Source organism: Mus musculus, chromosome 13, assembly GCF_000001635.26.
Source record: "Mus musculus strain C57BL/6J chromosome 13, GRCm38.p6 C57BL/6J".
Taxonomy (NCBI): Eukaryota; Metazoa; Chordata; class Mammalia; order Rodentia; family Muridae; genus Mus; species Mus musculus.
Window position 1 is genome coordinate 74,651,382 of NC_000079.6, and position 26,807 is coordinate 74,678,188.

Genomic DNA, 26,807 nt, shown 5'->3' on the forward strand with positions numbered 1-26,807 from the left:
TTTTATTATTCCAGATGAATTTGCAAATTGCCCCCTCTGACTCAGTGAAGAATTGAGTTGGAGTTTTGATGTGGATTGCATTGAATCTGTAGATTGCTTTTGGCAAGATAGCCATTTTAACTATATTAATCCTGCCAACCCATGAGCATGGGAGATCTTTCCATCTTCTGAGATCTTCTTCAATTTCTTTCTTCAGAGACGTGAAGATCTTGTACAGATCTTTCACTTCCTTAGTTAGAGTCTCACCAAGGTATTTTACATCATTTGTGACTATTGTGAAGGGTGTTGTTTCTCTAATTTCTTTCTCAGCCCCTTTATCCTTTGTGTAGAGAAAGGCCATTGATTTCTTTGAGTTAATTTTATATCCAGCTACTGCACTGAAGCTGTGAAGTTTGTTTATCAGGTTTAGGAGTCCTCTGGTGGAATTTTTAGAGTCACTTATATATACTATCATATCATCTGCAAATAATGATATTTTGACTTCTTCCTTTCCAATTTGTATCCCCTTGATCTCCTTTTGTTGTCGAATTGTCCCATAAGTTTGGGTATGTTGTGGCTTCATTTTCATTAAACTCTAAAAAGTCTTTAATTTCTTTCTTTATTCCTTCCTTGACCAAGGTATCATTGAGTAGAGTGTTGTTCAGTTTCCATGTGAATGCTGGCTTTCTATTATTATGCTGTTATTGAAGATCAGCCTTAGTCCATGGTGATCTGATAGGATTTATTGCATAATTACAATATTTTTGTACCTGTTGAGACCTGTTTTGTGACCGATTATATGGTCAGTTTTGGAGGAGGTACCATGAGGTGCTGAGAAGAAGGTATATCCTTTTATTTTAGGATAAAACGTTCTGTAGATATCTGTTAAATCCATTTGTTTCATAACTTCTGTTAGTTTCCATGTGTCTCTGTTTAGTTTCTGTTTCCAGTATCTGTCCATTGATGACAGTGGGGTGTTGAAATTTCCTACTATTATTGTGTGAGGTGCAATGTGTACTTTGAGCTTTACTAAAGTTTCTTTAATGAATGTGGCTGCCCTTGCATTTGGTGCATAGATATTCGGAATTGAGAGTTCATCTTGGTAGATTTTATCTTTGATGAGTATGAAGCGCCCCTCCTTGTCTTTTTAGATAACTTTGGGTTGGAAGTCAATTTTATTCGATATTAGAATGGCTATTTCAGCTTGTTTTTTGGGACCATTTGCTTGAAAATTGTTTTCCAGCCTTTTACTCTGAGGTAGTGTCTGTTTTTTTCCCTGAGGTGGGTTTCCTGTAAGCAGCAAAATGTTGGGTCCTGTTTGTGTAGCCAGTCTGTTATGTCTATGTCTTTTTATTTGGGAATTGAGTCCATTGATATTAAGAGATATTAAAGAAAAGTAATTGTTGCTTCCTGTTATTTTTCTTGTTAAAGTTGGGATTCTGTTCTTGCGGCTATCTTCTTTTAGGTTTGTTGAAGGATTACTTTCTTGCTTTTTCTAGGGTGTGGTTTCTGTCCTTTTGTTGGTGTTTTCCCTTTATTATCCTTTGAAGGGCCAGATTCGTGGAAAGATATTGTGTGATTTGGTTTTGCCATGGAATATTCTGGTTTCTCCATCTATGGTAATTGAGAGTTTTGCTGGCTATAGTATCCTGGGTGGCATTTGTGTTCTCTTAGGGTCTGTATAACATCTGTCCAGGATCTTCTGGCTTTCATAGTCTCTGGTGAGAAGTCTGGTATAATTCTAGTATGCCTGCCTTTTTATGTTGCTTGACCTTTTCCCCTTATTGCTTTTAATAGTCCATGTTTATTTAGTGCATTTGTTGTTCTGATTATTATGTGTCAGGAGGAATTTCTTTTCTGGCCCAGTCTATTTGAGTTCTGTAGGCTTCTTGTATGTTCATGGGCATCTCTCTCTTTAGTTTAGTTTTCTTCTATAATTTTGTTGACGATATTTGCTGGCCCTTTAAGTTGAAAATCTTCATTCTCATGTAGGCCTATTATCTGTAGGCTTGGTGTTCTCATTGTGTCCTGGATTTCCTGGATGTTTTGAGTTAGGATCTTTTTGCATTTTCCATTTTCTTTGATTGTTGTGCAGATGTTCTCTATGGAATCTTCTGCACCTGAGATTCTCTCTTCTATCTCTTGCATTCTGTTGCTGATGCTGGCATCTATGACTCCAGATTTCTTTCCTAGGGTTTCTATCTCCAGAGTTGTTTCCCTTTGGGTTTTTTTTCTTTTATTGTTTCTATTTTCCTTTTTAGTTCTTGGATGGTTTTGTTCAGTTCCATCACCTGTTTGGTTGTGTTTTCCTGTAATTCTTTAAGGTGTTTTTTGTTTCTTCTTTAACGGCTTCTACTTGTTTAGCAATGTTTTCCTGTAATTCTTTAAGAGATTTTTGTACTTCCTCTTTAAGGACTTCTATGTGTTTAGTTGTGTTCTCCTGTATTTCTCTGAGTTATTAATTTCCTTCTTAATATCCTCTACCAACATCATGAGATATGATTTTAAATCCGAATCTTGCTTTTTGGGTGTGTTGGGGTATCCAGGACTGGCTGAGGTGGGAGTGCTGGGTTCTGATGATAGTGAGTGGTCGGTCTTGGTGCCTGTTAGTAAGATTCTTACGTTTGCCTTTTGCCATCTGGTAATCTCTGGCATTAGTTGTTATAGCTATCTCTGGCTGGAGCTTGTTCCTTCTGTGATTCTGTTAGCCTCTGGCAGCACAATTCTCTCCTGAGTCTCAGTGGTCAGAGTACTTTCTGCAGGCAAGCTCACCTCTTGCATGGAAGGTACCCAGAGGTCTGGTGCTCAGATCTGCCTCCTGACTGAAGATGAAGGCCTGAACTCGGGCCTGTCCCAGGAGCTATGTTCCTTCTGCAGTCTGTGCGCTCTCCTGCGCATACTGGTCTCTAGTTCATTGTTTTTAATAGCTGAATAGTATTCCATTGTGTAGTCTTGATTCATTCTTTAGTTGAGGAACATCTAGGTTTTTCCAGTTTCTAGCTATCACAAATAAAGCTGCTATAAACACAGTTGAGCAAGTGTCTTTAAGGGATGGTGGAGCATCTTTTGAGTATATCCCCATGAGTGGTATAGCTTGGTCTTGAGGTAGAACTATTCCCAGTTTTCTGAGAAAAGTTGAATTAAAGAGTGTCTGTACAAGTTTGTACTTCCACTAGCAATGAAGAAGTATTCCCCTTGTCTCTACATCCTTTCTAGCATGTGCTATTTCTTAAGTGTTTGATCTTAGCTATTCTGACTTGTGTAATGTAGAACCTCAGAGTTGTTTTGTTTTGCATTTCCCAGATGACTAAGGACTTTGAAGAGTTCTTTAAGTGCTTTTTGGCCATTTGAGAGTCCTCTGTTGAGAATTTTCTGTTTATCTCTGTACCTGTTGTAGAAATTTATCAAATTCTGTTCCAAGGTTTCTACCCCATCTTTGCTATTTAAGTTCCCAGATGAAAGACACACACAACCTTTATATGCACAATAAGACTTAAACAACACAAGAACTGGGCAGATACTAATCTCCATGTTGTTAGGATCTACTTTCCTATCAATAACCCTGAGTTATTACTTACTATGTTTCATCTGAGCTGCTCTTAATTCCAATTGGGCAGCCCTCAGGGACAAGTTCTCTTTTCTTCTAACACAGGGTGGCTTCTCCTTCCTCCTCCTGTACTCTTCTTCAACCACCTCCTGGTTCCTCTCTGACTCTAAACCTCATCTTTGTGCCTTCTGCCCAACTATTGGCTCTTGGCATCTTTATTTACCAACCATAAATACCTTGGGAGCAGAGTCACTTAGCTTCTTACATGCTGACTCTCATTTCTAGGCAATCAGTCTTAGAGCCCATTATTAGCATTAGAATTCAAGTAGCATTAGGCCAATTCACTACTTGTACCCCAATTTTGATTTGGGTTGTTGGTGTCTATCTTCTTGAGTTCTTTTAAAAATTTGGATATTAATTAGCCCTTTGTCAGAAGTAGGATTGGTGAAAATCCTTTTCCAGTCTTTAGGCTGCTCTTTTGTCTTGTTGTCAGTGTCCTTTGCCTTACAAAAGCTTTTCAGTTTTATAAGGTCCTGTTTATCAATTGTTGACCTTAGATCCTGAGCCGTTGGTATTCTCTTCAGGAAATTGTCTCCTGTCGCAATTGAGTTCAAGGTTATTTCCCACTTTCTCTTCTATGAGATTGAGTATATCTGATTATATGTTCAGGTCCTCAAAACTTGTACTTGCTTCATCCCAGGGATGGTTCAATATATGGAAATCCATTAATATAATCTACCACATAAATAAACTGAAAGAAAAATCACATGATCATATCATTAGATGCTGAAAAAGCTTTTGAAAAATCCAACACCCCTTCATGTTAACAGTATTAGAGAGATAAGGGATACAAGGCACACACCTAAGCATAATCAAAGCAATATACAGGAAGCCAATAGCCAACATCAAATTAAATGGAGAGAAACTTAAACAATAACACTAAAATCAGGGACAAGGCAAGGCTGCCCTCTCCATATTGATTTAATATAGTACTTGAAGATCTAGCCAGAGTAATAAAACAAATAAAGGGATGTCAAGGGATGCAAATTGGAAGGGAAGAAGTCAAAATATCACTATTTGTGGATGATTTTGATAGTGTACATAAGTGACCAGAGAAATTCTACCAGAGAACTCTTACAGCTGATAAACACCTTCAGCAAAGTGGCTGGATACAAAATTAACTCAAAGAAATCAGTAGTACAATGATAAATTAGCCAATAAAGAAATTAGAGAAGCAACACCTTTTACAATAGCCATGAGTAATATAAAATATCTGGTATAACTCTAATCAAGCAAATGAAAGATCTATATAACAAGAACTTCAAGTTCCTGAAGAAGGTATCAGAAGATGGAAAGATCTCCCATGTTCATGTATAGGTAGGATTAACAGAGTGAAATTTTTCCTTCATTTAATGGTTAAAAAAGTGGAACTATTCATTTTTTTATTAGATATTTTCTTTATTTACATTTCAAATGTTATCCCCTTTCCTGGTTTCCCCTCTGAAAACCCCCTTCCCCACTCCCTCCTTCCTCCCCCTGTTCACCAATCCACCCACTCCTGCTTCTTGGCCCTGGCATTCCCCTACACTGGGGCATAGAGTCTTCACAGGACTAACGGTCTCTCCATTGAGGACTGACTGTCTTTCTTTCTTTCTTTCTTTCTTTCTTTCTTTCTTTCTTTCTTTCTTTCAGATTATTTATTTGTTTTATGTATGTGAGTACACTGTAGCTCTACAGATGGTTGTGAGCCTTCATGTTGTTGTTGGGAATTGGATTTTAGGACCTCTGCTCACTCCGGTCAACTCTACTCACTCAGTCCCTGCTCTCTCTGGCCCAATGATTCATACATTATTATACATAAGTACACTGTAGCTGTCCTCAGATGCACCAGAAGAGGGCGTCAGATATCATTACCGGTGGTTGTGAGCCACCATGTGGTTGCTGGGATTTGAACCCAGGACCTTCGGAAGAGCAGTCAGTGTGCTTACCCACTGAGCCATCTCGCCGGCCCCCCATTGAGGATTTTCTAATCAATTTAGAGTTCATTGTCTCTTGAAGCTGTTAGTCTACTGTCCATATTTTTCTGTGTATTTCATTTTTTTCATAAGGGATTTTGTTATAGAATTTTTTCTTTTTCTTTTGTGTTTGTATGAATGTGTGTGTATATATGTGTATACGCCCATAAGTACACAAAGTTAAAATAATATGCCTTCCTAGTGTGCACTCTTCTTCTTTCACTCTTTTGTTCTTTTATTCTTTAATTATTGAGCAACTGAACCTGGTTAGTGCTCACTGATTAGAGATTGGATTGCCAGTGATTTCTGGGAAGCTGATTTCTGTTCCTTAAGGGTTAAGGTTACAACTGCATGTCTTCATACACAGCTTTTTCATGTGGGTGCCAAAGATTTGAACTCAAGTCTGTATGCTTGTAGGAAAGGCACTCTGCCAGCTGAGCTAACTCCATAGCCCCTCTTTACTTTAAAAAATATCTATTGATTCCAGAACTTGTGAAGCAAAGGCAAGTAGATCTCTGTGAGGCCAGTCTGCCCTCCATAGCTAGCCACGGTTACACAGCAAGACCCTGTGTATTAATCAGTCAATCAATCAATCAATCAATCAATCAATAAGTAGTAATAGCCAAGAATCTTAACTTCAGGAATTAGAATACAGATGCCTCCTTTGGAGTCCTTGTTGTACTGTATTGATTTCATTTCACTTGTCGTAGAATACTTGCAGCAACACAGTTTGAACCCACAGCTGCTAGAATGGCTTTTCCCTGCTTTGATGAACCTGCCCTCAAGGCAAGTTTTTCCATCAAGATAAAGAGGGATCCAAGGCACCTGGCCATCTCCAACATGCCCCTGGTGAGTGTGAATGGAATCTGCTCCTGGGGAAACTGCCCTTCTCTGTGATGTCCAATACTTCAACATTTCATTTACCTTTGGTTTTATTTCATGACAGTTATGTTTCATAGCTTTTCTCTGCCAATGCTTTTGTTTCAAGTTTGTTGGTAACCAAACAAAAACATTGTCCTGTAGAAAGTTCAGGTTTTCATTATAAATGACACACATGGGAGGGAACTGTCAGGAATTCACACCAGGTTCAACAGATAGTTCCCTTCACAAACTGTTCTCACCCCATTTTCTCCTGTGTTATTTTATGAGGATGTTAAATAAAGAGCTTTGTCAACTAAAGCCATATAGCATCTCCTGATAGTGTCAGAAGCTACATCCATAAAGTCTCATGTGAGTTCAACAAGGACAACATTATATATGCCAAAGTGGACAGAGAAAACCTTTGATGGGCTTCAACCCTAAACAAATAACTACTGGCAACTAAGGAATGCTGAGAGTGGGAGAAATAAGTCTTTCCCAGGAAAGAACACTCCAATTGGTTATTCAAACTAAATAGTCAACCCTGAATACATGACAGAAAATAAAGAAGCTAAAAACCAATATACAAGTATCATTATCGAGAGTGATCATATATTCATGTAACAATTAATGAAGAAAGAGGCCATGCGTTTGAAAGAGAATAGGAAGTGTATATGGGAAGGTTTGGATGGAGAAAAGGGAAGGGGGAAATGGTGTAATTATATTACAATCTAAATAATAATTAGAATTACCATTTAATCTCTACTGACATTAACTATACACCAGATAGTTATATGTGTGACATTGGACAGGCATCTAAAAGAAGAGTAGTATTTTCAGAGCCTGTATTGTTAGAGCTTAGCTTCATTGAGTAGCCATTTCTTCAAGGCAGATATGGTTAGCACTCTCCCTGATTTATAAGGTAGGAAGATGTCCATGCCCAAGGAATAAAACCACTCATCTACTTTCCTTGTCTCATGGATCATGGCTACTGAGTCAAGTACAACTGCAGCTGTGGTGCAGCTGTGGTACAGGTAGTGAGCACCATAATATAGGTTTCACCAGGCAATACATGGTTTCATTGTTCATAATTCATTTTCATTCGATGAGGTCCAGTGTAGAATAATCTGTTTAGGATTCTAAAGAGCTTTCATTTTTCATTATGGTGACCATGACAAAGGGACACAGAACCCCAGATAAACTCCTAAAAGATCCCTTTATCAAGTAAATTCTATGTACCCTAGAGGGCTGTGTTTTTTTTTGCAAATTCTTAGCATCTAGCTCTGTCCCTGTATCCACTTTTGCATATGAATAGGAAATATACTTTTTCATATTTTGACTTCCCACCTCAAGCAATGTTAATGCTCTGTAGCACAGAAATGAATTCTCTAATGAGAGTGTCATAGCTCTAGAAAAAAAATAATAGAACATTAGGCTTTTGAAGAAAAATTCATAGGCTTGCATATGAAAGGAAAGGAGCACTAGATATACCACAAAGATAATGACATCCTAATCTTCTGGGACCCACCTCAGAGCACTGGAAAGCCTCTAGTACCATCTTGCTCCTGGGGTAGGAAATTCTTTCACTGGTAGAATCTAAGTAAGAGTAGGCCAGATTTCCAAACTGATGTGGTGCTGAGAGGAAGAGCAATGGATATTTTTTGGGGGGGGGGTTGGGGGACAGGGCTAGATTCTTTCTACCATTAGAATGTTGAAAGTTTAGGCAGTTGGCAGGGATTAAGCACATCAGGCTGCTTTCCTATTAATTAGCACATCAGAAATGGAAATTTGGGCAGCGCATATGTAGAAACCATTTAAATGAAAGGATAGCTTGAGATTCTTAAGTGGTAAAGCTAAGTTGTTTAGCAGGAGTGGTTGAAATAACCAGAAGGCGACAGACAAGCACCATACCTAGTGATTGATGGGAGTTAGAAAGGATGAAGACACAAAAACAGACAACAGTGGGACCGACCACAGGAGTGTATCTGTCTGCATGCTTCTCCCTGGGCTGGTTCTTTCTGTAAGAAACGTTTATTGTGCTAAAGTATTAGGCTTTCCCTTTGGGAGCACATCTCTTAGAGGGTATGCATACCATGCAACTCTTCAAGACTTCTCCCATCATGGTCTTACTCAAAACTCATTCAAATAAAATAAGGCTAAGTTTGAAAAAGATTTTGCATATTATGCAAAGTCATAGGGCACTTTCAACTTAATATAAACATCAGAAGTTCTTTTTAGGTAGTAAATGGTTATATATGTATTTGCCCAGTATAGAGTATACTTATATCCCACTAAAAAAGAAATAGAATCAAATGGTCTGGCCCTGACCTCTAAAGTATAGTCAAATGTCTTGTAGAGACTTTTAAAAGTAATTATAGAAATATTGTACTGGTATCTTCAAAATGTATTTTACTTTGGGAGATTTCTTCTTATAATGTGTGACAGTGTGTTGAACAATTCAATTACTTGTTTCTTTACTCTGATAATAGGTGAAATCTGTGAATGTTGCTGAAGGACTCATAGAAGACCATTTTGACATCACTGTGAAGATGAGTACCTACCTAGTGGCCTTCATCATTTCTGATTTTAAGTCTGTGAGCAAGATGACTAAGAGTGGAGTCAAGGTGAGCCCATAATTGTCTCACAAGATGAGCAACCTGTGCTGGTAGTCCTGGTTTCAAAACAGGTAGCCCTGCAACTTGGGATTCCCTCAATCATAGGAAAGACAGGAAAGGTAATGATTTTATTGTTACAGATGCTTACTAGCAATGCCCTAGTAACAAAAGGATATAGTATAGCACTTGGCCATGAATAAGTCACTAGTTACCTGGCTCTATTGCTATTTAGCTCTCTGACCTTGGTCCTTTTCCTTGTGGAATGTAGATTATACTTGTTTAAAATATATGAGCTGGCCATGCATCAGGACAGAGACAGTCCAATCTCTGTGACTTTAAGACCAGCATGGTCTACATAGCAAGTTTCAGGATAGCCAGAGCTACAGAGTGGGAAAGAAGAAAAAGTTGCTTGTTGGTTTCAAGAAGGGGTCTTTGGGAAGGACAGTCTACGTCAGAGAATGTTAGAATGCTCTAGTAAAGATCTTGCTTCAAGCATCATTTTAGCCTGTGCTTAGCACTTCTGCTTTCACAGTGCTGTCACGTTGTCCAGAAGGAAAACATACTTTAAAGGGAGCTGAAGTTATTGTATGTGTAATGCTGTCCCTGAGGCCTGAGTAGCTAGGCTACCTGAATTGCCTTTTCTTCTTCCAGTGGTGTAGAAATTTGAAAGGAAGGTGAAGAGAATACTTTAATCTGCTCATTGCTTTGCATGTTTTATTGACTATTGTGCATGTCTAAGCTATGCTTACATTTCTAGTTCTTCCTTATCTTCCTTGAAACATACTAAATATACATACATATTTTATGGCCATTATGAAAGCAAATATACATATTTTATATCCTGGTCATGGCTATCATCATATCTGAAGTTTTTGTGCACTTTGTTTCTGCAGACTTTCTTTCATGTTATCTTATTTCTTTGTATTCATTATGGCTTATTCCTCAGTCAAAAGTGGACTCTTCTAGAACATGTATCTTCCCTCCTGCCAAATGACAGAGTACTTCAAATCCAAAGATGACCTTAAATAAGGGTATTAGATTCAGTACTTTAGATTACCTAGTTACGTTAGTTTCAACTCTTAAGAACTATGAAGGTTTATTTTAAGCTACAGTTTTTTTTTTAAAGACTGTCCCATCCTTCTATGTGTAATACCAGTGAATCGCAAAGCCTTTCTCCTTCCTCCCTCCCTCCTTCCTTCTTCCCTTTCTTCCTTTCTTCCTTCCTCCCTCTCTCCTTCCTTCCTTCCTTTTCTTCCTTCCTTCCTTTCCTTCCTTCCTTCCTTCCTTCCTTCCTTCCTTCCTTCCTTCCTTCCTCCCTCCCTCCCTCCCTCCCTCCCTCCCTCCCTCCCTCCCTCCCTTCCTTCCTTCCTTCCTTCCTATCTCATTTTCTTTCACAAAACTTTCTTTGAGAGAAGTGTGATTTATTTTTAGTTTACCCATACACTAAGGAAATAGCTTTGGAGTTTGGTTTTATGGAGGGTTGGTATTTCCTGCTATACTTCCTGCCTTGGCTAGGACCTGATCCCACTTTTTGTTTGTAGACTCTGTCAATGCCATGAGAACCAGAGCTCAAGTCCATCTGTATTGGGCTCATATCCACAGGGGAAAATGGGAATGGTACACTACTGACTTCCTAGCATCTAATTGACATTGTGCTATTGCTTTCTAAGTCATCATGTATTACTGCTTTCTGAAAATACTTGAGAAAACTGCTTTGAACGTGTATTTGTAGCTTTTTGTAGTTATTTTCAGAAGTGTAGTTGATTAGGAGCAGTCAGAATTAAAGTAATGGAATTCCTAATTGCCTTCTGTAGTATTGACATCCATATCCCATAGTAAGAAGCCATTGTTCTCTCCAGTTGTAGTAGGAAGCCATTATGTTACCTGAATATCCTCCTGCTCTTCCACTTTAGGTTTCTGTGTATGCTGTGCCAGACAAGATAAATCAAGCCGATTATGCTCTGGATGCTGCAGTGACTCTTCTAGAGTTTTATGAGGATTATTTCAACATTCCATATCCTTTACCCAAGCAAGGTAGAGTACTACTGGCATTTCTAGGTGACATTTGATGACCCCTATCATAGATATTATTATTACTGGTGAATCCCCATGATTCTCCATATTGCCCATCACATAATGCAATTCTTAGCAAAGGTCAAACAACAGGTCGATCCTTCTGATAATCCCCTTACCTCTGACTTATCTAATCAACTGTTAATGACAGATCACTATGCAGTTTCTGACAGTGCAGCCTGAGGATGGCTTTGCCCTCTGTGGTCATTAGCAGGAGGCAGAATAATGCAGGGCTTCATTTATTTTCTTTTGTCATTATTAGTACATACTTCATAGGAGAATAGAAAACAGCCCAAAAAACTTTTCTGAAGGACTACATATGCCAACTCTAAACAAAATGCAGATTTTATACGAACTCTCAAAGCTATTGGTTATTGTGTTTTTAGGAATATAGCTGCAGGCATCCAAAATACAATAGTTTACTAAGGTAATTTCTTTTTTTTTGATTGTTCAGTTCCCAAATTCATTTTCTACATATTAGAGATGGTGCCAAGCCTAATACCTCAGACCTGTTTTCCCAGGTACTCAAGGTGCTGAAGCAGAAGAATTAGAAGTTGAAGGCCAGACTAATTAAGGAAGGGAGACCTGTCTCAAAAAGTAAAGAGAAGCATGGGGGATGTATCTCATTGGTAGAGCACTCACCTTGCATGCCCAGGACCCTAGGTTCAATCCCCAGTACTGACAAATAAAAGGGGGCAAAAGGAAAAAGAAATCAGAAGAGATGTACTGAGGTGCTTGGGACCTAAGCCTGACTTAGTCGCACTGGCAGCAACATGATAGTCACGAAGCCTCTTTCTCCACCAGGAGCTTGCCTCTGGAGCTCCCTAAGTCTGCATTCAAGGGCTTAGGTTTTCACTTTATCCTCTATTCTGAAGTTTATTACATTTGGGGAATATGTAGTTGTGAGATTGATAATGAGTTGTACTCTTTCCTACCCAAGATCTTGCTGCAATCCCAGACTTTCAGTCTGGTGCTATGGAAAACTGGGGACTGACCACATACAGAGAGTCCTCTCTGTTATACGATAAAGAAAAGTCTTCTGCATCTAGTAAGCTTGGCATCACAATGATTGTGTCCCATGAACTGGCTCACCAGGTAGGAAAGTTTAGTCATATGTGATTTTTTGTCCTTTGAGAATTTCTTAAGAGCTTATAATGACATAAGATTATACCCACTCCTTATTTTCACCCCCATTCAACTCTTCCTAGGTCCTCCTAGCAAAACACCTGCTTCCCAACTTCATGTCTTCTTCCTTCATTTTTAATAAGTCCATTTATGTATGGTTGGAATCCTTTGCTGGAGAATAGGTAGTCTGCCAGTTCCCACAACTTCAGAGAAAATGATTTTTAGTGTAATTTAATATCCGTTTCTCTTTTGCGACAAATGAAGCTACTCATACTGCTAATGTGTTTACTTTTTCATTTCAGAGGATAGTTGTTTCCTTAAGTTTCAAGTTTTTTAATTAATGTTGAAAAGTCCTTATGTTTACTCTGATAAATTGTTTAATAAATACATTTACATTGTTAAACTGATAATCACTTTTCACGTCTCTAAGTTTGTTATATCTGTTTCTGCCATAGTACATATAGATAGTACAGTTTCACTATAAAGTTGCAAATAAAGTCATATTTTTCCTTCAGTGGTTCGGGAACCTGGTCACCATGGAATGGTGGAATGACCTTTGGCTCAATGAAGGATTTGCCAAATTTATGGAGTTTGTGTCTGTCACTGTGACCCATCCTGAACTAAAAGTTGTACGTAATTGTTTATGTTTTTATATCTTTTATAGTCCCCTCCCCACTCCCATTTGCCTCTGAGGGTGCTCCTCCACCCATTCACCCACTCCCACCTCACAGCTGTAGCATCAGCCTGTGCTGGGACATCAAGCCTCCACAGGATCAAGTGCCTCTCCTCCCATTGATGCCAGATAAGGCCATCCTCTGTATCTGGAGCTATGGATCCCTCCCTGTACACTCTTTGGTTGGTGCTTTAGTCCCTGGGAGCTCTGGATGGTTTCGTTAGATGATACTGTTCTTCCTATGGGGTTGCAATCCCCTTCAGCTCCCTCAGTCCTTCTCATAGCAATTCCACTGAGGTGCCCAGGCTCAGTAAGATGGCTGTCTGTGAGTATCTTCCTCTGTATTGGTCAGGTGCAGTTAGAACTTCTCAGGGAACAGCCATATCAGGCTCCTGTAAGGAAAAGCTTCTTGGCCTCAGCAATAGTGTCAGGGTTTGCTGTCTACAGATGGGATGGATCCTTAGGTGGAGCAGTCTCTGGATGGCCTTTCCTTCAGTCTCTGATCCTTTTTTGGTCCCTGTCTTTCCCTTAGACAAGAACATTTTTGGGTTACAAATTTTGAGATGGGTGGGTGGCCCCATCCTTCAATTGGGGACAATGCCTATCTACTGGAGGTGGTCTCTATAGAGTCTATCTCCCCTTTGTTGGGTATTTTGGCTAAAGTCATTGCCTGGCATCTGGGATTTTCTAGTGACTACCCCCAGTTCACCATCCTCCTTTGCTGCATGTTTTTATTTGACTTCCTGACCCCTCTGTACGTATTCCTTCTTCTTAAGCTCTGTATGGTTTGTGGGTTGTATTGTGGGTATTCTGAACTTTTGGGCTGTTTTTTCAATGTCTCTACAAGCATATTTAGCATTTTGATCATAGAATTTATAGAAATGATAATTTCACTGGAAGCTTAGCAATGAGTCTTTGAAAATACTAACTGAGCTTTCAATATAAATGAAGTATTAAATTATATCCTCCCTTAACATTAAAGAAATAGAGCTAATAATTAGCTGAATGTTCTATGCCATTTGCCAATGTTCAGGGTATTCATTGCATTTTAGATACTGGGTTCATAATACTATGAATATGCAAGATTTTAATGCATAGGATCCAATTGACACATTGTATGAATTTTGACTCAAGTAACAAATTTAATTTAGAACTCATATGTAAATGTAAACACCATGTTTTAACTGTAAGGAAATCATAAGCAGCAAGCAAAAATAAATTCACTTTCTATAAAAATATCATTTTTAGTCTTTTTATTTATGGGTAATTATTTTCCACATTCACAAATATGTACCTATAATCCATTTATAAATAGTTATAGAATACATATTATATTATCATGCCATGTAATACAAGTGTATCCTATTTCTAAATAATCTTTAATAATAAAATTATTATGGCTACACAGTTGACTGAATATACTAAGTAAAGAAAGCTACTTATTCAGTTAGGAATTTAATTTATTGTTTTTCACTGTAAGTCCCAAAGTTAAATATATATGCTTGAATGGAATCACTATACATTTTATTTCCCTATTTTATGTAGCTTTTGGGATACAAGTGGAATGATCTTCTTTCTGGGTTAACATGAGATTAACTTTATTCCAAAGTGGTGAAAGAACATGAAATATTAATAGCATATTTACAGCCTCAGTTTCTTAGATGTTTAGATATTTTCCTTAGGAAGATTAGCAATACTGTTGTATTAGTTCTAAAAATATGAGATCAGTTGACACAGAAATTGGAATTCTTGTCCTGTTCTGCAGGCCAAGCCTTCCTCCTTTCATTCTTTTTACATTTTTACCCCTTTATTTCTGTTCTCTATGTCAATAGGAAGACTATTTCTTTGGCAAGTGTTTTAATGCAATGGAAGTTGATGCATTAAACTCCTCTCACCCTGTATCCACACCTGTGGAGAATCCTGCGCAGATTCGGGAGATGTTTGATGATGTTTCTTATGAAAAGGTAAAGGCAGATTGCAGTGATGCAGTTTGGACACTAAGTTCATTAGTAGTTGAATAGAGAGTTTATAGTTCAGGTGTGGGATAGCTTGAAGTTGTGTGGGCCACAGTCCTATTAGAGGGACTTATGGTATGGTTTAAAATCTTAAAAAACTAAATGCACCTGCATTGAAATGTATACAAACTACAGATAGTAATATTTTTCTTATCTTTTCAGGGAGCTTGTATTCTGAATATGCTAAGAGATTATCTGAGTGCAGATACATTTAAAAGAGGAATTGTACAGTATCTCCAAAAGTATAGTTATAAAAACACAAAAAACGAGGACCTGTGGAATAGCATGATGCATGTGAGTGGTACTCAAAAGCTTTGCATTTGGGGCTGGTTAGCTGACTGCATTGTTTTGTTTTGTCCTGTATTATGGTATTCCATCCCAATGAACCAAAGCACTTTCTAGAGAAATGAGAGTGACTTGTTATTTTTGGTTTTAGATTTGCCCTACAGATGGCACACAAACAATGGATGGCTTCTGCTCTAGAAGCCAACACTCATCATCAACCTCAGTAAGTCTCTCAGCCTGTCCCTGTCCACTCATGCATGTCCTCCATATTCTTTCAGTGGTATCTCTGCCAAATTTTTGAGGTTCTCAGTTAAATCACTCTCATCTCAGGGTGGTCTGCATTCAAATTGAAGCAGGCTAACAGTCTTTTAAAGATTTTCCTAAGAATCATATATGCAAGAGGATGTCCCAATCTTAGGGACAGAACTTCCCACAAACACTAATTGCTTTCACTGTACTCTCTCTAAAACAATGGATTTAGGACAAGTTTCAGTGGATGGTTAAGACTGAATTGCATCAGTCATTTCTAGAGCACTGCATTTGAAAAATGACAAATGGCAGAGAAAAATCAATGTGATCAGGCATATAATGTCCTTTACTTCTCTCAACAGACCCATGAACTAAGTGCTATTATTGTTCAGGTCTTTAAATGTAGTAATGGGAAGGTGAGATACAAATCATGGTGGTAACTTGTAGAGCAGGGATTTAAATTCCATTTCAATTCATGTTTTCAACTGGTCAGCTATCATGCCATCTGAGCCACAAAATGGTGTGACTCTGTTTAATCTGGATTTGTGGGGTGTTTCCATAAACAGCTCTGGGTCACTAAAAATTCAACAAAATTTTATTTGCTATATTTTTATTTCCTTGTTTTGTTTTTCTTTCAGAGATTGCTTTATTAATAGTTTCTAGCTTATGCAGTAGGATATTTTGTTCTTCATCTTTTCTCATGAGCATTTTCAGTGCAGAAGAACACATACTTTGTATTTCCAATTGCTGGTCAGGTACAAGCTGTCACCGAGCTGTCACTTTAGAAGCACAGCCTATTCATGGAACAGTTTTCCACCTTGATTGTCCAAGAGCCAGCACAGTCATGCTGGTTTTGAAAACCTTACTGCTTCCCCATCTCTTCTCTCATTCTCTTACTCACATGGCAGCTTGGTGTCCATGTGGTATGCCTGGACATTAGCTGTGCCAAGCAGGGCCAACTGTCAAGACACAGAGGTTTGGAGGAGGTAATGGAAAGGTAGACAGTCAAGGCTTAATGGTTGAGAGTAGGAGGGGAGGGTTGGCAAGGCAAGAAGCAGAGAACAGAGGGACACAAGCTGGCCTCCTCTCCTCAGAGGCAGATCTCACATGATGCATTCCTCCCTCTTTTGTCTATAAACCAGCACTGGCGTCAGGAGGTTGTAGATGTAAAGACCATGATGAACACATGGACACTGCAGAAGGGCTTTCCTCTGATAACCATCACTGTGAGTGGGCGGAATGTGCACATGAAGCAAGAACACTACATGAAGGGTTCAGAACGCTTCCCAGAGACTGGGTAATGTTCACAGTGGGAATCTCTTTCTGGGTGGGATACAATCTTCGTTTTGAAGCCTGGCCCTCACTCCTTCCCTTGACTGCTTCAGCTGAAACTGTGTGTCCTATACAGTTGACCCTACCTTCCCAAAAGGATTCAGAGGCTTTGAGTCTCTGTAAAACCTATCATTTTCACATTCTCCCATTTTGCAGTTTAATAGGATGTTGTTTCTAGTTGTTGGCCTGAAGCCAGCTCTGATCTAAGTAGGCAGTTGCTGTGAAGTCACAGTAGTCACTAACATTGACTGGAGTTGACGAAAAAATTCATGTAATTTCCAGGAATTAAGAAATATTCAGTTCTCCAGAAGTCTGACTTACAGCCTAGAAGACCTTAGCATGTGCCCTCGAAGAGTATTATTAGAAATGATGTGTTGTAACTTATAAAATATTTGATGTATCTTAAACTAATTCAATCAGAACATAACTAAAGTGCCAAAAATGTGTATATATGCTTTATACAGCTATGTATTACACTCAAGTTATGATGATATGTGTATATATATAAAGAAAGCATTTTGTAATATATATATAACTTTCATTTAGACAATATGAATGTTACAATATATTATGTATATCAAAATGTATAGAGAAGTATTTTCAAGAAAATAAAAACATTTCAAAATTAGGAAATAAACTTGACAAAATATCACAATTTATTCGATAAAACCTATTCAGTTTTTCCAGTTGTCATAAAATGTCTTTGTGTCAAAATGGAAAAGTCCTGCTCCCAAATTTATCACATTTCAAATTTCATTGCCACATTATTTTGGTTTCCCCATTTTGCAGCATTTCTCCAGTCCTTGTGTTTCTTGATATTTCTTCCCCAGTTCAGGCCATTTAATTTGCTAGGATTTCCTTCCACTTACATTTTCTCCTACTGTTTCTTCTTGATCAGATTCAGGGTGTTTGGAGAAACTCCACAGAAAAGAAGTGACATCGTCTCTTTGGTATATGATTAAGGAGGGACATGATGCCAATCTGTGTCATTAAAGTGGTTATTATTTGAGGTTAAGCTTGGAACACTAGTCATTAATCACTTGAACGTGCTTTTCTCTTTCTACTGTAGGGGTCTGAGAAAGACAAATAGCAGTTGAGCTGGAAGGCAGGCTCAGCATACTGTCAGGCTTTGGTATAACATTCTCAATACCATTCTGTTTTATACAATCCTGGCACATGATGGGTAGAGGTCTTAAAAGCTGTTTGTTACGTGAATAAAAGCAATGAGCAATGTATATTTGCTTTCTTTTAGGTATTTGTGGCATGTTCCACTGACATTCATTACCAGCAAATCAGACTCAGTCCAGAGATTTTTGCTGAAGACAAAGACAGGTACTTTATTATAGAAATGGTTAGTTTAAGAAGTAAGAAATATTATAGCAGCCTTATTTATAATAGCCAGAAGCTGGAAAGAACCCAGATGCCCCTCAACAGAGGAATGGATACAAAAAATGTGGTACATTTACACAATGGAGTACTACTCAGCTATTAAAAAGAATGAATTTATGAAATTCCTAGGCAAATGGTTGGACCTGGAGGGCATCATCCTGAGTGAGGTAACCCAATCACAAAAGAACTCAAATGATATGTTCTCACTGATAAGTGGATATTAGCCCAGAAACTTAGACTATATAAGATATAAGATACAATTTGCAAAACACATGAAACTCAAGAAGAATGAAGACCAAAGTGTGGACACTGTGCCCCTTCTTAGAATTGGGAACAAAACACCCATGGAAGGAGTTACAGAGACAAAGTTTGGAGCTGAGACGAAAGGATGGACCATCTGCCATATCCAGGGATCCATCCCATAATCAGCCTCCAAATGCTGACACCATTGCATACACAAGCAAGATTTTGCTGAAAGGACCCTGATATAGCTGTCTCTTGTGGGACTATGCCAGGGCCTAGCAAACACAGAAGTGGATGCTCACAGTCAGCTATTGGATGGATCACAGGGCCCCCAATGGAGGAGCTAGAAAAAGTACCCAAGGAGCTAAAGGGATCTGCAACCCTATAGGTGCAACAACATTATGAACTAACCAGTACCCCAGAGCTCGTGTCTCTAGCTGCATATGTAGCAGAAGATGGCCTAGTCGGCCATCACTGGGAAGAGAGGCCCATTGGACACGCAAACTTTATATGCCCCAGTACAGGGGAACGCCAGGGCCAAACAGTGGGAGTGGGTGGGTAGGGGAGTGGGAGGGAGGGTATGGGGGACTTTTGGGATAGCATTGGAAATGTAAATGAGGAAAATAGTTAATAAAAATATTAAAAAAGAAAAAAAAGAAATGGGTAGAAACCAGCTATCAAGCTTCTTTAGCTTTTGATTTTGGTGAAAAAGAAAGGCCATAGGTGTAGAATACTTGTTGGACTTAGTAGATGGCTCAGTTGCTAGAGTGCTTATCTTGAGTGCTTATCTCAGTTGCTAGAGTGCTTATCTTGAGTGCTTATCTCAGTTGCTAGAGTGCTTGCTTATCTGGCAAATGTGAGGACTTCAGTTGGAGCTCCAAAACTTAAGTTTAAAAAATCAAAATGAGTGTTGCAGTGTGTGGTTGTGACCCTGGTGCTGGAAAGGTGAAGACAGAAAATCCTAACTGGCAAGTCTAAGGCCAGTGAGTGTTCGTCTATCTTCCTGAGTGAAAAAAAAAAAAAAAAGTTCAGAATCTAAAGAACACACACACACACACACACACACACCCTCACAAACAAAAATTCAAGTACTCAACGAGAACTGACTTTTAAAACCAGAAAAGTGGATAATGTTTGAAATGTAAATAAAGAAAATATCCAATAAAAAAGAAATTTCAAAAAGGAAATATCATGATATAAATTTAAACAGTTGAGCACCGTAACACTGAAAGAATAGATTAGATTAACAATGAAAATTCTCACTACTTTGTTAATACTGGGAAATATATGTTGGTCAGAAATGTGGTTGGAATATTTATATAGATTTATAAATATCATAGAGTCTGTATCTAACGCTACTGTTGACATCTGTCTTCTTGGTTGCTGTGATATAGTTTCTACAAAACACAAATGATCTCCATCTTTTCAGGATTGGAGTTTTCCCAGTTTCCTTGTGTAACCTCTGATTAGAAAAGCTTTCATCCATCCCCAGAGTAGATGGTTCTAAGATCTACCCTATCTGCTATAGATGTGCTCATCCTCCCAGAAGCAGTGCAGTGGATCAAATTTAACGTGGGAATGAATGGCTATTACATTGTGCATTACGCGGATGATGGATGGGCTTCTCTGAGTGGCCTTTTAAAAGAAGCGCACACAACAATCAGCAGTAATGATCGGGCAAGTCTCATCAACAATGCATTTCAGCTGGTCAGGTAATGCAGGCTATGGAAAGTTGTGGTTTATTTCTGAAAACAGCTGTTACTGTTCATATACTTAGTTTCTAGAGATGACAGTGATTGATTGATTGATTGATTGATTGATGGCTAAGAGAATCTGGAAAGGCATCCCCTCTCCACGTTCTTCCAACAGGGAACATAGCTTTCAAACAGAAGCTTAACCTCTGGTCTTTAAATACTAGCTGATATAAAAGACAGAACCAGCATTTTAATCTTTCTCCTTAATAACTAAAATCAGGCTGAGGGAAATGTGTGGGAAACCTTGAGACTACATCCTATTGAGCCCCTTGCTTGTTTCTACAGCTTTGTTCTGAGACTTTTCTGGCCGTGATATAAGAGATGGATTTTGTCTCATTCTGAGTGCTTAGCCTTCTTGAAGCCTTCTTGTGAAACTAAGTAATGCAGGTCCAGTTGTTCACATTGCAGCTATTGTACCAAATAAGAGATTTCATTTGAAGATAATAATTTCTACAGCATCTTTATGGAATATAGTTTATATAATTTGGATTTTCAAATGATCTTTGATGAACTGAGGCTGGAGTGAATATTATTATTCACTCTTTCCTGTCTTAGAAAGGGAAAGAAATTATTTTCCAAGCTTAAAATATGAATGTCTTCATTATTTAGGCAGTGATGAAATTCTAAGAGAGCCATCTGGGTAGAATGAGGCAGCTCTATAATTCTCAGTTCCTATGTCCATCTATGCAAATGTAGTCTTTCCTTCTGGTTCTCTTATTACTTCTATGAGCCTTGCAAGGTGATAAAAGCAGGGAGAAATTAAAGAATGCCTAATCAGTTGATTTTCCCTTACTTAAGTTCATCTGCATGGCCTATTGTTGTAGAACTCTAGAATTGTCTGATATCCAGTTCATTTTTGAACAGAGATGATGAGTTTATGACAGGGATTCTTATTTTTTTTTATAAGTAGCAATCTCCCTGGCCTGGCTCTCTTGATCTTGGATTGAAGTTCTAAGCTTTGTCTGGAACTTCAACACATCGTTTGATGTAACGGATACTAACATGTACCACTTTATCCTAGCCACAGGCTGGACTTTGCTCTGTAATTGTGACTCTTCTTCCCCAGTGTTGTTTTGTGTGTAACAGAAGCAGTTCTAATGCAAAGTCATTATTTATTTATGTTTGATGCTTTGTGAAAAGATTATTGCAATATATGTTAAACAAAAATGTGATTTTCCATAAACCTGTAACCATGTTGTTTCTTCCTTAGCATTGAAAAGTTATCAATAGAAAAAGCCCTGGATTTAACCCTGTACTTGAAAAATGAAACTGAAATTATGCCCATATTCCAAGCTTTGAATGAACTCATACCTATGTATAAGTTAATGGAGAAAAGAGATATGATTGAGGTGGAAACTCAATTTAAGGTAAAGCCTAAGATGAGTCAAGTACAAAAAATGTATTTTCTTTCTTATTGATGAAAGAGTGCTTATTCTATGTGTTTGAACATATGTATTCAAATATGTGTGTTTGTGTGTGTGTGTATACTACACAAATATATGTCCTCCTGTACATTAAAGAAAATTGTTTGGATTAACAAGCAAATGCAAGGCTGGTACTAAATAGGAATAGTGTTGTTAGATTCTGTAAATTTCATAGTTTTTTTTTCCTTATAATTATTTTATTTCACTTGACTTGATTATTAATCCTGATCTTTTCCAGGACTCATAAGTAGCACTTGAAGAAACAGAAAATTTCTATTTTTGATAAAATATTGTGAGGATTTATACACTTTGCTCATAAAATTTAGTCTGTTTATCCTAATTTAAGTAGATGTGATACCTTCAGAAAGGATTACTGTGATATAAAGTTATTTTTTTGTCCATTCTATAACAATTAAATAGAATTGCCAGCTTTTAAAGGAGTGAGATTGATCTTTAAGGGTTGGTTCCCACCTGAATTGCTTTTTTCTTAAAGGGAGATAACTCACATTTATATATGTGTATGCATATAAATATTTATGTGAAGTTTCTCATCACCAGGAGTACTAGGCTATATGAGGTTTAAATGTTCTGTGACACTGCTCATAATACTTATCACTGCTCCTGCTGTATTCCACAGGACTTCCTTCTCAAGTTGCTGAAGGACCTTATTGATAAGCAGACTTGGACAGATGAAGGCTCTGTCTCAGAGAGGATGCTCAGGAGCCAGCTCCTCCTCCTCGCATGTGTGCGCAATTATCAGCCCTGTGTGCAGAGGGCAGAGCGCTATTTCAGAGAGTGGAAGTCATCTAATGGAAACATGAGGTCAGTTCCCACTGAACATGCAGTCCAGCCTACTAATGTAAAGGGTGTCCTTTACCTTATCCTCCCTGTTCCCCATCATCGGCACTAACCACTGGGAAAAGCTGGATAGATGAGTCTTCCTACAGCACCTTTTTGGAAAATAAATTGCCTTTTAAAATTTGTATTTCCAACTTTCTGTCTTAAGAAATACAACAAAGAATTTCTGTGCCTAAAAAATCAAATATCTGGGGAGTTAGAGCATGACCATAGTAACTCCCACTTCATGGAGTGTGTATAAAACGGCTGAACTGACATGGCCATTGCCAGGCTGAAACAAAGGCAGTGGATTTTACAGAAGTTTCTCTCTTCAGAAACCCTGCTCACAATATGTAGCTATTGTTCACACTGGGAAAGATGAACGATGTCTGGAATCTCCACTCCTGCTAGGCAACAATCCTTTTGTATTTGGAACTTAATGGTGTCCAAGAATCATTTATGGCAACAGTCTGAATATTTGGCTTTAAAGGATATGTTTACCTAACCATAATGCTATTTACATTACTGATATTTCCTCATGTAATAAAATTTGAGTTTCAGTTGAATTTCTTTCACATCATTTTAAGAATATGCTATATGTGTAAGCATTTATGCATAACACTTGTTACAGTATTTCTGAGGCTGCTCAAATCTAGTTTTAGACATTTTCTCTTGTTTCTTTCCATAAAGCATAACAGAAGGAAATGGTAGTTTATGTTTTCAAAAGTGTTCCTGTGAGTATGGAACTAGTTTACAATTGGTCCCCATTACGCATCTAAGAACACTTGGTCTGTCTCAGGATCTAAAATGTTTATTCTTTTTTATAGCATCCCTATTGATGTGACCTTGGCTGTGTTTGCTGTCGGGGCCCAAAACACAGAAGGCTGGGATTTTCTTTATAGTAAATATCAGTCTTCTTTGTCTAGTACTGAGAAAAGCCAAATTGAATTTTCCCTCTGTACAAGCAAAGATCCAGAAAAACTTCAGTGGTGAGTCGTGCATTGATGTGCATATGGCCAAGGGAATTTGAATGGCATAGGATTATTCTGGCACTTGTTCTAGCTCTATTGCCCAGGAATGATTTATTCTGCTGGAAACACTATGCAAGTGGGCACATACCTAATAAGAGTGCCAAGTAATTAGAACCAAGTATTGGGGAAAATATTTAAGGAGTATGTATTGTGTGTTTTTACAGCAGTAACAACTTTGAAATATTTAGAGATAATTCTAGAAACCATTCTTTTGAGGAAATGAGAGACTGTATAGTGTGGGTCTTTTAAATGTTATAGAAATATTAGCTTTTAATCTTGTTGCCATAGTGGGTTTATCAAGACACTACCAATTTACCTTTGAGGACTGTATGATTGGCAAACAGAACTTTTCATTTATATGTTATTTTATTGAAGATTTTGTAGGTTTTCAATTACTTATAATTCATTACTAACATCTCTTCCTCTGATCTTTAAAGGCTTCTAGATCAAAGTTTTAAGGGAGAGATAATAAAAACTCAGGAATTTCCACATATTCTCACACTCATTGGCAGAAACCCAGTGGGTTATCCATTGGCCTGGAAGTTTCTGAGGGAAAATTGGAATAAGCTTGTACAGAAGTAAGTAGTACCAAAAAGTGTGGTGGGATTGGATGCATTTTTACCACGTCCCTCTCCCTGTGTGTGTGTGTGTAACTTTTGCTATTTATATAAAGGACTATCTTATATTGAAGATAACTTTTCAAATTAAATTTTTATTTGATTTAAAACTTTAGTTGACTTCTAACGCTTGCATCTGGATAGTAATGCTTTCTATCCCATCTGCTTCTTCCTGTACTCCTTGGCTTGCCTGAAACCTTCCTCCTCCAAGATCAGTATAGCTCTGCCCTAACTGATTCAGCCCAGCTGTCATTTGTTTTAGGTTCTTAGTCTTTTAGTTTTTGGTATGAATTGTATTTTTACAAATAGATTGATTAAGCGTTATAAGATATATAAGATACTTAAAATATATATTGAATGGACATCTTTTGACATTCTCTAGATTTGAACTTGGCTCATCGTCCATAGCTCACATGGTAATGGGAACAACAGACCAGTTTTCCACCAGAGCACGTCTTGAAGAGGTAAAGGGGTGTGTGTGAGAGAGAAATTCTCTCTTTGAAACTTGAGCGGCAGTTAGCTCCTAAATATGGGCAGGAACAAAAGATGTGGCACACTGAGGATGAATCCTGTCATTTGGATGCAATTTTTGAGTTCCAATGTATATGCCTCTCATGTGACAAGCTTTGCTCTGCAATTAAGAACTTGGACTTAGCCAGGTGTGATGACATATGTTTTAAATGACAGGACTCTGGAGCCAGCAGCAGGCAGATACCTGTGAGTTAAAGGCCAACTTGGTCTACAAAGCAAGTTCCAAGCCAGTCAAGACTACATAATAATACCCTGTCTCGAAAACAACAAACAAACAAAACAACCCCCCAAAAAACCCCAACAACCCCCCCCCCCCCCAACACACAATTGGTCCTCATTTAAAGAACTTAAAAGTAAATGCTAGAGGATTGAACAACTGATATGACCAGCTATGGTGGAAGAGGTAGAGAGGGTCTATCTTAGTTTTGAACTTAGCAGACCTCCCCACGGCCCCCAGAGGAGGTATCACTTCCAGGGGCTCTTAACACACCCAGGATCTTAAGATGCCAGGATCCCAGGAGCTTGGTAACACCAGGATGTCAGGATCTCAGAGGAAGCTTGACTGCCAAGAATTCTTAAACACCAAGAATCTCAGGATCACAGGATTCTGGAATTATAGGATCACAGAGAAAGCTAGACTCTTGAGGAGTTCTGAGTCAACCGGGATTAAAGGAAGGACAGGCTCCAATCAGATATATCAAGGGCAGGGAGCACTTGAGATAATCAAATAGCAGGAGGGAAGTGTAAAACATAAGCAACAGAAACCAAGGTTATTTGGCATCATCAGAACCCAACTTACCAGTCTAAGCTTTTGGGCCTGTCATGCAAATCACTACTGGAGTGGGTGTGGCACCAACTCTCCCAGCATAGCAAGTCCTGGATACACCATCACACCAGAAAAGCAAAATATGGATCTAAAGTAAATTCTCATGATGATGATGGAGGAATATAAGAAGGGCATAAATAAAGAAATACAGAAATACAGAAATACAGGAGAACACAGAGAAACAGCTAGAAGCCCTTAAAGAGGAAACACAAAAATCCCTTAAAGAATAACAGGGAAACAAAACAAAACAAAACAGGTGAAAGAATTGAACAAAACCATCCAGGATCTAAAAATGGAAGTAGAAACAATAAAGAAATCACAAATTGAGACAACTCTGGATATAGAAAACCTAGGAAAGAAGTCAGGAGCCATAGATGGAAGCATCACCAACAGAATACAAGAGATAGAAGAGAGAATCTCAGGTGCAAAAGATAACATAGAAAACATTGACACAACAATCAAAATGTAAAATGCAAAAAGATCCTAACGCACAAAATCCAGGAAATCCAGGACACAATAAGAAGACCAAATCTAAGGATAATAGGTATAGATGAGAAGGAAGACTTTCAAATTAAAGGGCCAAAAAATATCTTCAACAAAATTATAGAAACAAACTTCTCCGACCTAAAGAAAAAGATGCCCATGAACATACAAGATGCCTCCAGATCTCCAAATAGTTTGGACTAGAAAAGAAATTCCTCCCATCACATAATAAAAACACCAAATGCACAAAACAAAGAAAGAATATTAAAAGCAATAAGGGAAAAAGGTCAAGTAACATATAAAGTCAGACCTATCAGAATTACACCAGATTTCTCCCCAGAGACTATGAAAGCCAGAAGATCCTGGGCAGATGTTATACAGACACTAAGAGAACACAAATGCCAGCCCAGGCTACTATACCCAGCAAAACTCTCAATTACCATAGATGGAGAAACCAAGGTATTCCATGACAAAACCAAATTTACACAATATCTTTCCATAAATCCAGCTCTTCAAAGGATAATAAAGGGAAAACTCTAACACAAGGAGGGAAACTACAACCTAGAAAAAGCAAGAAAGGTTTAAACAAACCTAAAAGAAGATAGCCACATGAACAGAATCCCAACTCTCACAACAAAAATAATGGGAAGCAACATTGACTTTTCCTTAATATCTCTTAATATCAATGGACTCAATTCCCCAATAAAAAGACATGGACAAACAGACTGGCTACATAAACAAGACCCAACATTTTGCTGCATTCAGGAAACCCACCTCAGGGAATAAGACAGACACTACCCCAGAGTAAAAGGCTGGAAAAAAAAATCTAAGCAAATGATCCCAAGAAAAAAGCTGGAGTAGCCATTCTAATATCGAATAAAATCGACGTTCAACCTAAAGTTATCA

General features: G+C 38.1%; 1 protein-coding gene across 3 annotated transcripts in view; it reads left to right on the forward strand.

The window, feature by feature from the left end:
• Erap1 (endoplasmic reticulum aminopeptidase 1) overlaps positions 1 to 26,807 on the forward strand; it is a 53,633-nt gene that overhangs the window by 11,809 nt on the left and 15,017 nt on the right. For 2 of the 3 annotated variants that reach the window (XM_006517476.4, NM_030711.5), the window contains 16 exons: positions 6,252 to 6,390; positions 8,889 to 9,023; positions 10,928 to 11,048; positions 12,028 to 12,182; positions 12,728 to 12,841; positions 14,718 to 14,849; positions 15,063 to 15,194; positions 15,337 to 15,408; positions 16,577 to 16,731; positions 18,019 to 18,098; positions 19,927 to 20,110; positions 21,363 to 21,519; positions 22,214 to 22,398; positions 23,241 to 23,402; positions 23,882 to 24,022; positions 24,444 to 24,525. In XM_006517476.4, coding sequence (XP_006517539.1) covers positions 6,252 to 6,390; positions 8,889 to 9,023; positions 10,928 to 11,048; positions 12,028 to 12,182; positions 12,728 to 12,841; positions 14,718 to 14,849; positions 15,063 to 15,194; positions 15,337 to 15,408; positions 16,577 to 16,731; positions 18,019 to 18,098; positions 19,927 to 20,110; positions 21,363 to 21,519; positions 22,214 to 22,398; positions 23,241 to 23,402; positions 23,882 to 24,022; positions 24,444 to 24,525 — 2,146 coding nt within the window. Of the gene's footprint in view, positions 1 to 6,251; positions 6,391 to 8,888; positions 9,024 to 10,927; positions 11,049 to 12,027; positions 12,183 to 12,727; positions 12,842 to 14,717; positions 14,850 to 15,062; positions 15,195 to 15,336; positions 15,409 to 16,576; positions 16,732 to 18,018; positions 18,099 to 19,926; positions 20,111 to 21,362; positions 21,520 to 22,213; positions 22,399 to 23,240; positions 23,403 to 23,881; positions 24,023 to 24,443; positions 24,544 to 26,807 lie in introns of those variants that run through there. The other variant, XM_030247471.1, reaches the window with a different exon arrangement.